Raw genomic sequence first — 13536 nt, 5'->3', positions numbered from 1 at the left:
AGCTAAATCAGCTTTAATCTCTCACTGCAGGGAGCTAAATCAGCTTTAATCTCTCACTGCAGTGAGATAATCAGCTTTAACCTCTCACTGCAGTGGGCTAAATCAGCTTTAATCTCTCACTGCAGTGAGCTATATCAGTTTTAATCTCTCACTGCAGCGAGCTAAATCCACTTTAATCTCTCACTGCAGTGAGCTAAATAAACTTTAATCTCTCAATGCAGTGAGCTAAATCATCTTTAATCTCTCACTGCAGTGAGCTAAATCATCTTTAATCTCTCACTTCAATGAGCTAAATCAGCATTGATCTCTCACTGCAGTGAGCTAAATCAGCTTTAATCTCTCACTGCAGTGAACTAAATCAGCTTTAACCTCTCACTGCAGTGAGCTAAATCATCTCTAATCTCTCACTGCAGTGAGTTAACCTGTTATGGATAGGGGGCAGTATTTTCAAGGCCGGATATAAAACGTACCCGATTTAATCTGATTATTACTCCTGCCCAGAAACTAGAATATGCATATAATTATTAGCTTTGGATAGAAAACACTCCAAAGTTTCTAAAACTGTTTGAATGGTTTCTGTGAGTATAACAGAACTCATTTGGCAGGCCAAAACCTGAGAAGATTCCAAACAGGAAGCGCCCTCACTGACCATTTCTTGGCCTTCTTGATCATCTCTATCCAAAACAGGGGATCTCTGCTGTAAAGTGACACTTCCTACGGCTCCCATAGGCTCTCAGAAGGCGGCAAAAAGCTGAATGATGTCTTTGCAGGCCCTGGCTGAAAAACATTAGCGCATTTTGATAGTGGTCGATCAGAGAACAATGAGACTGAGGCGCGTGCATGAGGCGACACCATGTTTTTATTCTTTCATCTTTGAACGAAAACAACGACTCCCGGTCGTAATATTATCACTTTTTTACGAGAAAAATAGCATAAAAATTGATTTTAAACAGCGGTTGACATGCTTCGAAGTACGGTAATGGAATATTTACAATTTTTTTGTCACGAAACGCGTCGGGCGCGTAACCCTTCGTCACCCTTGGATAGTGTCTTGAACGCACAACCAAAACGCCGCTATTTGGATATAACTATGGATTATTTTGAACCAAACCAACATTTGTTATTGAAGTAGAAGTCCTGGCAGTGCATTCTGACGAAGAACAGCAAAGGTAATAACATTTTTCTTATAGTAAATCTGAGTTTGGTGAGGGTCAAACTTGGTGGGTGTCAAAATAGCTAGCCTGTGATGGCGAGCTATCTACTCAGAATATTGCAAAATGTGCTTTCACCGAAAAGCTATTTTAAAATCGGACACCTCGATTGCATAAAGGAGTTCTGTATCTATAATTCTTAAAATAATTGTTATGTCTTTTGTGAACGTTTATCGTGAGTAATTTAGTAAATTCACCGGAAGTGTTCGGTGGGAATGCTAGTTCTGAACGTCACATGCTAATGTAAAAAGCTTGTTTTTGATATAAATATGAACTTGATTGAACAAAACATGCATGTATTGTATAACATAATGTCCTAGGCGTGTCATCTGATGAAGATCATCAAAGGTTAGTGCTGCATTTAGCTGTAGTTTTGTTTTTTGTGACATTATATGCTAGCTTGAAAAATGGGTGTCTGATTATTTCTGGCTGGGTACTCTGCTGACATAATCTAATGTTTTGCTTTCGCTGTAAAGCCTTTTTGAAATCGGACAGTGTGGTTAGATAAAGGAGAGTCTTGTCTTTAAAATGGTGTAAAATAGTCATATGTTTGAAAAATTGACGTTTTTGGATTTTTGAGGAATTTGTAATTCGCGCCACGCCTATCATTGGATATTGGAGCAGGTGTTCCGCTAGCGGAACGTCTAGATGTAAGAGGCTAAATCAGTTTTAATCTCTCACTGCAGTGGGCTAAATCAGGCTCATGTTTTCCGTCTCTTCTTTGTCTGGTCTTAACTTTTATATAGTTGACGTTCCACTGTCTGTATCCTCCAAACAGTGCTTTACAAAAGCAATCTCTCTCTGTCTCTGTCTCTCGCTCTCCGTCTCCCTCTGTCTGTCTCTCTCTCTCTCTCTCTCTGTCTCTCTCTATTTCTGTCTCTCTATTTCTGTCTCTCTCTCTCTCTCTCTCTCTCTCTGTCTCTCTCTGTTTCTCTGTCTCTCTCTGTCTCTCTCTGTCTCTCTCTGTCTCTCTCTCTCTCTGTCTCTTTCTCTGTCTCCCCCCACCCACCCATCCCTCTCCCGCCCTTCTCTCCTCTCCTCCCTCCCTCCCCTCTCTCCTCTCCTCCCTCCCCTCTCTTTTCTCCTCCCTCCCTTTCTCCATCACTCTACCTAGTTCCATTCTTCTTGTGGAAGGTGCTCTTGTTGTTCAGAGTTCTGCTGTTGAGTTCCAGAGCTGTGAATCCTCCGTTGTCCAGGGTTACAGACTCCTCCACCGTAGACACATGCTTTCCTGAGCGAGAGAGAGAGAGAGACAGAGAGAGAGAGAGAGAGAGACAGAGAGGGAAAGAGGAGAGAGAGATAAACTCTGTTAACAACAAGAAAACAACAAGCAAGTTTTCTAGGGAAACAGAAGAAGTCAAGTGTGAGGACTTTCTTCCCTCTCACATCTTGTCCTCCTCTTCAGACCCCCCTCTTTCCCTCTCAATTCAATTCAATTCAATTCAATTCAATTCAAGGGGATTTATTGGCATGGGAAATATGTTTACATTGCCAAAGCAAGTGAAGTAGATAATAAACGAAAGTGAAATAAACAATTTTCTTTCCCTCTCTCTTCTCTTCCCCTCTCCTCTCCATTCATCCCTCTCTCTTCTCTGGTGGTTGCCAGGGTTTCCGTGGTAACAGATTACAAGGGTGTCCCAACGTGACCCATGGTTTGGCCCAGAGTGTTATTCACTTTGGTATGAAGGAGGACACAGACACTCACTAGGAGACAGAAAACAGTCAGAAACACAGGGGGGGGCAGGTAGACTAGTGGTTAGAGTGGGGGGGGGGGGGGCAGGTAGCCTAGTGGTTAGAGTGGGGGGGGGGCAGGTAGCCTAGTGGTTAGAGTGGGGGGGGGCAGGTAGCCTAGTGGTTAGAGTGGGGGGGGGGCAGGTAGACTAGTGGTTAGAGTGGGGGGGGGGGGGCAGGTAGCCTAGTGGTTAGAGTGGGGGGGGGGCAGGTAGACTAGTGGTTAGAGTGGGGGGGGCAGGTAGACTAGTGGTTAGAGTGGGGGGGGGGGGCAGGTAGACTAGTGGTTAGAGTGGGGGGGGGGGCGGCAGGTAGCCTAGTGGTTAGAGTGGAGGGGGGGGGCAGGTAGTCTAGTGGTTAGAGTGGGGGGCAGGTAGCCTAGTGGTTAGAGTGGAGGGGGGGCAGGTAGTCTAGTGGTTAGAGTGGGGGGGCAGGTAGCCTAGTGGTTAGAGTGGAGGGAGGGCAGGTAGCCTAATGGTTAGAGTGGAGGGGGGGCAGGTAGTCTAGTGGTTAGAGTGGGGGGGCAGGTAGTCTAGTGGTTAGAGTGGGGGGGGCAGGTAGCCTAGTGGTTAGAGTGGGGGGGGCAGGTAGCCTAGGGGTTAGAGTGGGGGGGGGCAGGGAGCCTAGGGGTTAGAGTGGGGGGGGGGGGGGCAGGTAGCCTAGTGGTTAGAGTGGGGGGGCAGGTAGCCTAGGGGTTAGAGTGGGGGGGGGGGGGGGGGGGCGGCAGGTAGCTTAGTGGTTAGAGTGGAGGGGGGGGGGCAGGTAGTCTAGTGGTTAGAGTGGGGGGCAGGTAGCCTAGTGGTTAGAGTGGAGGGGGGGCAGGTAGTCTAGTGGTTAGAGTGGGGGGGGGCAGGTAGTCTAGTGGTTAGAGTGGGGGGGCAGGTAGCCTAGTGGTTAGAGTGGAGGGGGGGCAGGTAGCCTAATGGTTAGAGTGGAGGGGGGGCAGGTAGTCTAGTGGTTAGAGTGGGGGGGCAGGTAGTCTAGTGGTTAGAGTGGGGGGGGGGGGGCAGGTAGCCTAGTGGTTAGAGTGGGGGGGGCAGGTAGCCTAGGGGTTAGAGTGGGGGGGGGGCAGGGAGCCTAGGGGTTAGAGTGGGGGGGGGCAGGTAGCCTAGTGGTTAGAGTGGGGGGGCAGGTAGCCTAGGGGTTAGAGTGGGGGGGGGGGGGGGGCAGGGAGCCTAGGGGTTAGAGTGGGGGGGGGGGGCAGGTAGCCTAGTGGTTAGAGTGGGGGGGCAGGTAGCCTAGGGGTTAGAGTGTGTGGGGGGGGGGGGGGGGGGCAGGTAGCGTAGGGGGTGGAGAGATTGGCCAGTAACCGAAAGGTTGCTGGATCGAATCTCCGAGCTGACAAGGTAAAAATCTGTCATCCTGCCCCTGAACAAGACAGTTAACCCACTGTTCCTAGGCCGTCATAAAAATAAGAATTTGTTCTTAACTGACTTGCCTTGTTAAATAAAGGTTAAATACAATTTTAAAAACACAGACACTCACTAGGAGCCCCTCTACACCCAGAAGACATGTTTCTATGTGAAACCCTTCGTTTGTTACTATACAAACAGACACAACAACATGACAAAGAAGTAGAATATGCTGCTGCAGACCAAAGAGACAGACAGACAGACAGTGTGTTAGGTGTGTGTGAGGTGTGTAGGTGTGTGTAGGTGTGTGAGGTGTGTAGGTGTGTGTGAGGTGTGCAGGTGTGTGTAGGTGTGTGAGGTGTGTGTTTGGTGTGTGTGAGGTGTGTAGGTGTGTGTGAGGTGTGTGTAGGTGTGTGAGGTGTGTGTTTGGTGTGTGTGAGGTGTGTAGGTGTGTGAGTAGTGTAGGTGTGTGTAGGTGTGTGAGGTGTGTGTTTGGTGTGTGTGAGGTGTGTAGGTGTGTGTGAAGTGTGTGTAGGTGTGTGAGGTGTGTGTAGGTGTGTAGGTGTGTAGTAGGTGTGTAGTAGGTGTGTAGTAGGTGTGTTGTAGGTGTGTATTAGGTGTGTATTAGGTGTGTAGGTGTGTAGTAGGTGTGTAGTAGGTGTGTAGTAGGTGTGTAGGTGTGTAGTAGGTGTGTAGTAGGTGTGTAGTAGTGTAGTAGGTGTGTTGTAGGTGTGTAGTAGGTGTGTAGTAGGTGTGTAGTAGGTGTGTTGTAGTGTAGTAGGTGTGTAGTAGGTGTGTAGTAGTGTAGTAGGTGTGTAGTAGGTGTGTAGTAGTGTAGTAGGTGTGTAGTAGGTGTGTAGTAGGTGTGTAGTAGTGTAGTAGGTGTGCAGTAGGTGTGTAGTAGGTGTGCAGTTGGTGTGTTGTAGGTGTGTAGTAGGTGTGTAGTAGTGTAGTAGGTGTGTAGTAGGTGTGTAGTAGGTGTGTAGTAGGTGTGTAGTAGGTGTGTAGTAGTGTAGTAGACGTGTAGGGGTGTAGTAGGTGTGTAGTAGGTGTGTAGTAGGTGTGTAGGTGTGTAGTAGGTGTGTAGTAGGTGTGTAGGTGTGTAGTAGGTGTGTATTAGGTGTGTAGTAGGTGTGTAGTAGGTGTGGTGTAGGTGTGTAGTAGGTGTGTAGTAGGTGTGTAGTAGTGTAGTAGGTGTCTAGTAGGTGTCTAGTAGGTGTGTAGTAGGTGTGTAGTAGTGTAGTAGGTGTGTAGGTGTGTAGTAGGTGTGTATTAGGTGTGTAGTAGTGTAGTAGGTGTGTAGGTGTGTAGTAGGTGTGTAGTAGGTGTGTAGTAGTGTAGTAGGTGTGTAGTAGGTGTGTAGTAGGTGTGTAGTAGATGTGTTGTAGGTGTGTAGTAGGTGTGTAGTAGTGTAGTAGGTGTGTAGTAGGTGTGTAGTAGTGTAGTAGGTGTGTAGTAGGTGTGTAGTAGGTGTGTAGTAGTGTAGTAGGTGTGTAGTTGGTGTGTTGTAGGTGTGTAGTAGGTGTGTAGTAGGTGTGTAGGTGTGTAGTAGGTGTGTAGTAGGTGTGTAGTAGGTGTGTAGTAGACGTGTAGGGGTGTAGTAGGTGTGTAGTAGGTGTGTAGTAGGTGTGTAGTAGTGTAGTAGGTGTGTAGGTGTGTAGTAGGTGTGTAGTAGTGTAGTAGGTGTGTAGTAGGTGTGTAGTAGGTGTGTAGTAGTGTAGTAGGTGTGCAGTAGGTGTGCAGTAGGTGTGTAGTAGGTGTGTTGTAGGTGTGTAGTAGGTGTGTAGTAGGTGTGTAGTAGTGTAGTAGGTGTGTAGTAGGTGTGTAGTAGGTGTGTATTAGGTGTGTAGAAGTGTAGTAGGTGTGTAGGTGTGTAGTAGGTGTGTAGTAGGTGTGTAGTAGTGTAATAGGTGTGTAGTAGGTGTGTAGTAGGTGTGTAGTAGATGTGTTGTAGGTGTGTAGTAGGTGTGTAGTAGTGTAGTAGGTGTGTAGTAGGTGTGTAGTAGTGTAGTAGGTGTGTAGTAGGTGTGTAGTAGGTGTGTAGTAGTGTAGTAGGTGTGTAGTTGGTGTGTTGTAGGTGTGTAGTAGGTGTGTAGTAGGTGTGCAGTAGGTGTGTAGTAGGTGTGCAGTAGGTGTGTAGTAGGTGTGTTGTAGGTGTGTAGTAGGTGTGTAGTAGTGTAGTAGGTGTGCAGTAGGTGTGTAGTAGGTGTGCAGTTGGTGTGTTGTAGGTGTGTAGTAGGTGTGTAGTAGTGTAGTAGGTGTGTAGTAGGTGTGTAGTAGGTGTGTAGGTGTGTAGTAGGTGTGTAGTAGGTGTGTAGTAGGTGTGTAGTAGTGTAGTAGACGTGTAGGGGTGTAGTAGGTGTGTAGTAGGTGTGTAGTAGGTGTGTAGGTGTGTAGTAGGTGTGTATTAGGTGTGTAGTAGGTGTGTAGTAGGTGTGGTGTAGGTGTGTAGTAGGTGTGTAGTAGGTGTGTAGTAGTGTAGTAGGTGTGTAGGTGTGTAGTAGGTGTGTAGTAGGTGTGTAGTAGTGTAGTAGGTGTGTAGTAGGTGTGTAGTAGGCGTGTATTAGGCGTGTAGTAGTGTAGTAGGTGTGTAGGTGTGTAGTAGGTGTGTAGTAGGTGTGTAGTAGTGTAGTAGGTGTGTAGTAGGTGTGTAGTAGTAGGTGTGTAGGTGTGTAGTAGGTGTGTATTAGGTGTGTAGTAGGTGTGTAGTAGGTGTGGTGTAGGTGTGTAGTAGGTGTGTAGTAGGTGTGTAGTAGTGTAGTAGGTGTGTAGGTGTGTAGTAGGTGTGTAGTAGGTGTGTAGTAGTGTAGTAGGTGTGTAGTGGGGGGGCAGGTAGCCTAGTGGTTAGAGTGGAGGGGGGGCAGGTAGCCTAATGCGTAGGGGGTGGAGAGATTGGCCAGTAACCGAAAGGTTGCTGGATCGAATCTCCGAGCTGACAAGGTAAAAATCTGTCATCCTGCCCCTGAACAAGACAGTTAACCCACTGTTCCTAGGCCGTCATAAAAATAAGAATTTGTTCTTAACTGACTTGCCTTGTTAAATAAAGGTTAAATACAATTTTAAAAACACAGACACTCACTAGGAGCCCCTCTACACCCAGAAGACATGTTTCTATGTGAAACCCTTCGTTTGTTACTATACAAACAGACACAACAACATGACAAAGAAGTAGAATATGCTGCTGCAGACCAAAGAGACAGACAGACAGACAGTGTGTTAGGTGTGTGTGAGGTGTGTAGGTGTGTGTAGGTGTGTGAGGTGTGTAGGTGTGTGTGAGGTGTGCAGGTGTGTGTAGGTGTGTGAGGTGTGTGTTTGGTGTGTGTGAGGTGTGTAGGTGTGTGTGAGGTGTGTGTAGGTGTGTGAGGTGTGTGTTTGGTGTGTGTGAGGTGTGTAGGTGTGTGAGTAGTGTAGGTGTGTGTAGGTGTGTGAGGTGTGTGTTTGGTGTGTGTGAGGTGTGTAGGTGTGTGTGAAGTGTGTGTAGGTGTGTGAGGTGTGTGTAGGTGTGTAGGTGTGTAGTAGGTGTGTAGTAGGTGTGTAGTAGGTGTGTTGTAGGTGTGTATTAGGTGTGTATTAGGTGTGTAGGTGTGTAGTAGGTGTGTAGTAGGTGTGTAGTAGGTGTGTAGGTGTGTAGTAGGTGTGTAGTAGGTGTGTAGTAGTGTAGTAGGTGTGTTGTAGGTGTGTAGTAGGTGTGTAGTAGGTGTGTAGTAGGTGTGTTGTAGTGTAGTAGGTGTGTAGTAGGTGTGTAGTAGTGTAGTAGGTGTGTAGTAGGTGTGTAGTAGTGTAGTAGGTGTGTAGTAGGTGTGTAGTAGGTGTGTAGTAGTGTAGTAGGTGTGCAGTAGGTGTGTAGTAGGTGTGCAGTTGGTGTGTTGTAGGTGTGTAGTAGGTGTGTAGTAGTGTAGTAGGTGTGTAGTAGGTGTGTAGTAGGTGTGTAGTAGGTGTGTAGTAGGTGTGTAGTAGTGTAGTAGACGTGTAGGGGTGTAGTAGGTGTGTAGTAGGTGTGTAGTAGGTGTGTAGGTGTGTAGTAGGTGTGTAGTAGGTGTGTAGGTGTGTAGTAGGTGTGTATTAGGTGTGTAGTAGGTGTGTAGTAGGTGTGGTGTAGGTGTGTAGTAGGTGTGTAGTAGGTGTGTAGTAGTGTAGTAGGTGTCTAGTAGGTGTCTAGTAGGTGTGTAGTAGGTGTGTAGTAGTGTAGTAGGTGTGTAGGTGTGTAGTAGGTGTGTATTAGGTGTGTAGTAGTGTAGTAGGTGTGTAGGTGTGTAGTAGGTGTGTAGTAGGTGTGTAGTAGTGTAGTAGGTGTGTAGTAGGTGTGTAGTAGGTGTGTAGTAGATGTGTTGTAGGTGTGTAGTAGGTGTGTAGTAGTGTAGTAGGTGTGTAGTAGGTGTGTAGTAGTGTAGTAGGTGTGTAGTAGGTGTGTAGTAGGTGTGTAGTAGTGTAGTAGGTGTGTAGTTGGTGTGTTGTAGGTGTGTAGTAGGTGTGTAGTAGGTGTGTAGGTGTGTAGTAGGTGTGTAGTAGGTGTGTAGTAGGTGTGTAGTAGACGTGTAGGGGTGTAGTAGGTGTGTAGTAGGTGTGTAGTAGGTGTGTAGTAGTGTAGTAGGTGTGTAGGTGTGTAGTAGGTGTGTAGTAGTGTAGTAGGTGTGTAGTAGGTGTGTAGTAGGTGTGTAGTAGTGTAGTAGGTGTGCAGTAGGTGTGCAGTAGGTGTGTAGTAGGTGTGTTGTAGGTGTGTAGTAGGTGTGTAGTAGGTGTGTAGTAGTGTAGTAGGTGTGTAGTAGGTGTGTAGTAGGTGTGTATTAGGTGTGTAGAAGTGTAGTAGGTGTGTAGGTGTGTAGTAGGTGTGTAGTAGGTGTGTAGTAGTGTAATAGGTGTGTAGTAGGTGTGTAGTAGGTGTGTAGTAGATGTGTTGTAGGTGTGTAGTAGGTGTGTAGTAGTGTAGTAGGTGTGTAGTAGGTGTGTAGTAGTGTAGTAGGTGTGTAGTAGGTGTGTAGTAGGTGTGTAGTAGTGTAGTAGGTGTGTAGTTGGTGTGTTGTAGGTGTGTAGTAGGTGTGTAGTAGGTGTGCAGTAGGTGTGTAGTAGGTGTGCAGTAGGTGTGTAGTAGGTGTGTTGTAGGTGTGTAGTAGGTGTGTAGTAGGTGTGTAGTAGTGTAGTAGGTGTGCAGTAGGTGTGTAGTAGGTGTGCAGTTGGTGTGTTGTAGGTGTGTAGTAGGTGTGTAGTAGTGTAGTAGGTGTGTAGTAGGTGTGTAGTAGGTGTGTAGGTGTGTAGTAGGTGTGTAGTAGGTGTGTAGTAGGTGTGTAGTAGGTGTGTAGTAGTGTAGTAGACGTGTAGGGGTGTAGTAGGTGTGTAGTAGGTGTGTAGTAGGTGTGTAGGTGTGTAGTAGGTGTGTATTAGGTGTGTAGTAGGTGTGTAGTAGGTGTGGTGTAGGTGTGTAGTAGGTGTGTAGTAGGTGTGTAGTAGTGTAGTAGGTGTGTAGGTGTGTAGTAGGTGTGTAGTAGGTGTGTAGTAGTGTAGTAGGTGTGTAGTAGGTGTGTAGTAGGCGTGTATTAGGTGTGTAGTAGTGTAGTAGGTGTGTAGGTGTGTAGTAGGTGTGTAGTAGGTGTGTAGTAGTGTAGTAGGTGTGTAGTAGGTGTGTAGTAGTAGGTGTGTAGGTGTGTAGTAGGTGTGTATTAGGTGTGTAGTAGGTGTGTAGTAGGTGTGGTGTAGGTGTGTAGTAGGTGTGTAGTAGGTGTGTAGTAGTGTAGTAGGTGTGTAGGTGTGTAGTAGGTGTGTAGTAGGTGTGTAGTAGTGTAGTAGGTGTGTAGTAGGTGTGTAGTAGGTGTGTATTAGGTGTGTAGTAGTGTAGTAGGTGTGTAGGTGTGTAGTAGGTGTGTAGTAGGTGTGTAGTAGTGTAGTAGGTGTGTAGTAGGTGTGTAGTAGGTGTGTATTAGGTGTGTAGTAGTGTAGTAGGTGTGTAGGTGTGTAGTAGGTGTGTAGTAGGTGTGTAGTAGTGTAGTAGGTGTGTAGTAGGTGTGTAGTAGGTGTGTAGTAGATGTGTTGTAGGTGTGTAGTAGGTGTGTAGTAGTGTAGTAGGTGTGTAGTAGGTGTGTAGTAGTGTAGTAGGTGTGTAGTAGGTGTGTAGTAGGTGTGTAGTAGTGTAGTAGGTGTGTAGTTGGTGTGTTGTAGGTGTGTAGTAGGTGTGTAGTAGGTGTGTAGGTGTGTAGTAGGTGTGTAGTAGGTGTGTAGTAGGTGTGTAGTAGACGTGTAGGGGTGTAGTAGGTGTGTAGTAGGTGTGTAGTAGGTGTGTAGTAGTGTAGTAGGTGTGTAGGTGTGTAGTAGGTGTGTAGTAGTGTAGTAGGTGTGTAGTAGGTGTGTAGTAGGTGTGTAGTAGTGTAGTAGGTGTGCAGTAGGTGTGCAGTAGGTGTGTAGTAGGTGTGTTGTAGGTGTGTAGTAGGTGTGTAGTAGGTGTGTAGTAGTGTAGTAGGTGTGTAGTAGGTGTGTAGTGGGTGTGTAGGTGTGTAGTAGGTGTGTAGGTGTGTAGTAGGTGTGTAGTAGGTGTGTAGTAGTGTAGTAGACGTGTAGGGGTGTAGTAGGTGTGTAGTAGGTGTGTACCTGAGCTGCAGCTCCTGTACTGCTGGTTGTGTCCGTGCAGCAGGAGGCTGAACACCAACATGAGGACCACGATCAGACCAATCAGAGACAGGACCAACAGGAACCACCACTCCTCATAGAAGGGACGGTCCCACAACGCTATGGAGACATTATATCACTGTTATGAAGGCCTTTATAACCAGTCTGGTGACAGGATGGAGACATATCACTGTTATGAAGGCCTTTATAACCAGTCTGGTGACAGGATGGAGACATATCACTGTTATGAAGGCCTTTATAACCAGTCTGGTGACAGGATGCTGTTGATACTGTTACAGCTGCTTCAGTCCCACAGCGCTATGGACACACATATCACTGTTATGAAGGCCTTTATAACCAGTCTGGTGACAGGACGGAGACATATCACTGTTATGAAGGCCTTTATAACCAGTCTGGTGACAGGATGGAGACATATCACTGTTATGAAGGCCTTTATAACCAGTCTGGTGACAGGACGGAGACATATCACTGTTATGAAGGCCTTTATAACCAGTCTGGTGACAGGATGTTGTTGATACTGTTACAGCTGGCGCTGCTTCAGTCTGACACTAGATGGCAGCACAGTGTTAACACAGAGACTGTGAGTGTGTCTGTGTGTCAGGCCTGTGTGTCTGTGTGTATGTTTACCAGCGAGCGCGGTGGATGGCGTGCTGGGTTCTCCATAACCGTAGCGATTGACAGCGATGACACGGAACTCATATCCAACCCCTGACCTCAGACGGTCCATCTCCACGGTTACTGACCTACTGCTGGGGGGGAGGAGCCTGACAAACGAGTCCCACATACCTTCATCTGAAGAGAGAGAGAGACGGGGGAGAGAGAGGGGGGAAAGTGAGGGGGAGAGTGAGAGGGAGAGAGAGAAGGAAGGGAGAGAAAAATGGAGGGTAGTGAGAGAATGTAAAAGGAAGTGTAAATATCATTAGTGATAGAAGAAGAGGAAAGAGAGAAGGAGAGGGAAGATGGAAGGAGAGGAAAGAGAGAAGGAGAGGAAAGAGAGAAGGACAGGAAAGAGAGAAGGAGAGGAAAGAGAGAAACAGGAAAGAGAGAAGGAGAGGGAAGAGAGAAGGACAGGAAAGAGAGAAGGAGAGGAAAGAGAGTACCAGGAAAGAGAGAAGGAGAGAAAAGAGAGAAGGACAGGAAAGAGAGAAGGAGAGGAAAGAGAGTACCAGGAAAGAGAGAAGGAGAGAAAAGAGAGAAGGACAGGAAAGAGAGAAGGAGAGGAAAGAGAGAAGGAGAGAAAAGAGAGAAGGAGAGGAAAGAGAGAAACAGGAAAGAGAGAAGGAGAGGAAAGAGAGAAGGACAGGAAAGAGAGAAGGAGAGGAAAGAGAGAAGGAGAGAAAAGAGAGAAGGAGAGGAAAGAGAGAAGGAGAGGAAAGAGAGAAGGAGAGGAAAGAGAGAAGGACAGGAAAGAGAGAAGGAGAGAAAAGAGAGAAGGAGAGGAAAGAGAGAAGGAGAGGAAAGAGAGAAGGAGAGGAAAGAGAGAAGGAGAGGAAAGAGAGAAGGACAGGAAAGAGAGAAGGAGAGAAAAGAGAGAAGGAGAGGAAAGAGAGAAGGAGAGGAAAGAGAGAAGGAGAGGAAAGAGAGAAGGACAGGAAAGAGAGAAGGAGAGAAAAGAGAGAAGGAGAGGAAAGAGAGAAGGAGAGGAAAGAGAGAAGGAGAGGAAAGAGAGTACCAGGAAAGAGAGAAGGACAGGAAAGAGAGAAGGAGAGGGAAGAGAGAAGGAGAGGAAAGAGAGAAGGAGAGGGAAGAGAGAAGGAGAGGAAAGAGAGAAACAGGAAAGAGAGAAGGAGAGGGAAGAGAGAAGGACAGGAAAGAGAGAAGGAGAGGGAAGAGAGGAGACACCACACACACTCCACATAAACCACAGACACACCACACATTCACACACACCAAATCACCACAAACACACCGCATACACACACACACACCACACACACACTACAGACACCCCACAGGCACCACACACACACACACACACACACACACACACACACACACACACACACACACACACACACACACACACACACACACACACACACACACACACCACAGAAACACCACACACACACACACACACACACACACTACAGACACTCGACAGACACCACACACACACACACACACACACACACACACACACACACACACACACACACACACACACACACACACACACACACACCACAGACACACATTCGCTTGCTCACCTGAGGGACGAGCCTCGATGATGTAACCTATGACAGGTCCCGCCCCCGCGTCTCCCTCCGACCAATGAATGGTCAGCGCTGAGGAGGACTTGGTGACTGACATCTCCATGGGCGAACCAGGGGTGCCTGGGGGAGAGAGGGAGGAGCCATTCAGACCATATAAACACAGAGACCTGTAGATGTTGGGGATGTTGGTGTGTATAGCAGGTGTGGAGCTGAACACACATAAACCTAACACACACACACACACCTCACACATTTCACACACACACACACACACACACACACACACACACACACACACACACACCTCACACACACACACACACACACACACACACCTCACACACACACACACACACACACACACACACACACACACACACACACACACACACACACACACACACACACACA

General features: G+C 47.2%; 1 protein-coding gene across 3 annotated transcripts in view; it reads right to left on the bottom strand.

Moving 5' to 3' along the window:
- The window catches only part of LOC106593331 (protein sidekick-1), a 143789-nt gene that overhangs the window by 4386 nt on the left and 125867 nt on the right, over positions 1–13536 (bottom strand). For all 3 annotated transcript variants that reach the window (XM_082958517.1, XM_082958519.1, XM_082958518.1), the window contains 4 exons: positions 13120–13245; positions 11537–11701; positions 10871–11008; positions 2322–2442 (listed from right to left, as the gene is read on the bottom strand). In XM_082958517.1, coding sequence (XP_082814643.1) covers positions 2322–2442; positions 10871–11008; positions 11537–11701; positions 13120–13245 — 550 coding nt within the window. The remainder of the gene's footprint in view (positions 1–2321; positions 2443–10870; positions 11009–11536; positions 11702–13119; positions 13246–13536) is intronic.

This window comes from Salmo salar, chromosome 12 (genome assembly GCF_965601325.2).
Source record: "Salmo salar chromosome 12, fSalSal1, whole genome shotgun sequence".
Classification (NCBI taxonomy): Eukaryota; Metazoa; Chordata; class Actinopteri; order Salmoniformes; family Salmonidae; genus Salmo; species Salmo salar.
Note: the sequence above shows the minus strand (reverse complement) of the source record. Positions and strands in the feature narration are given on the sequence as shown.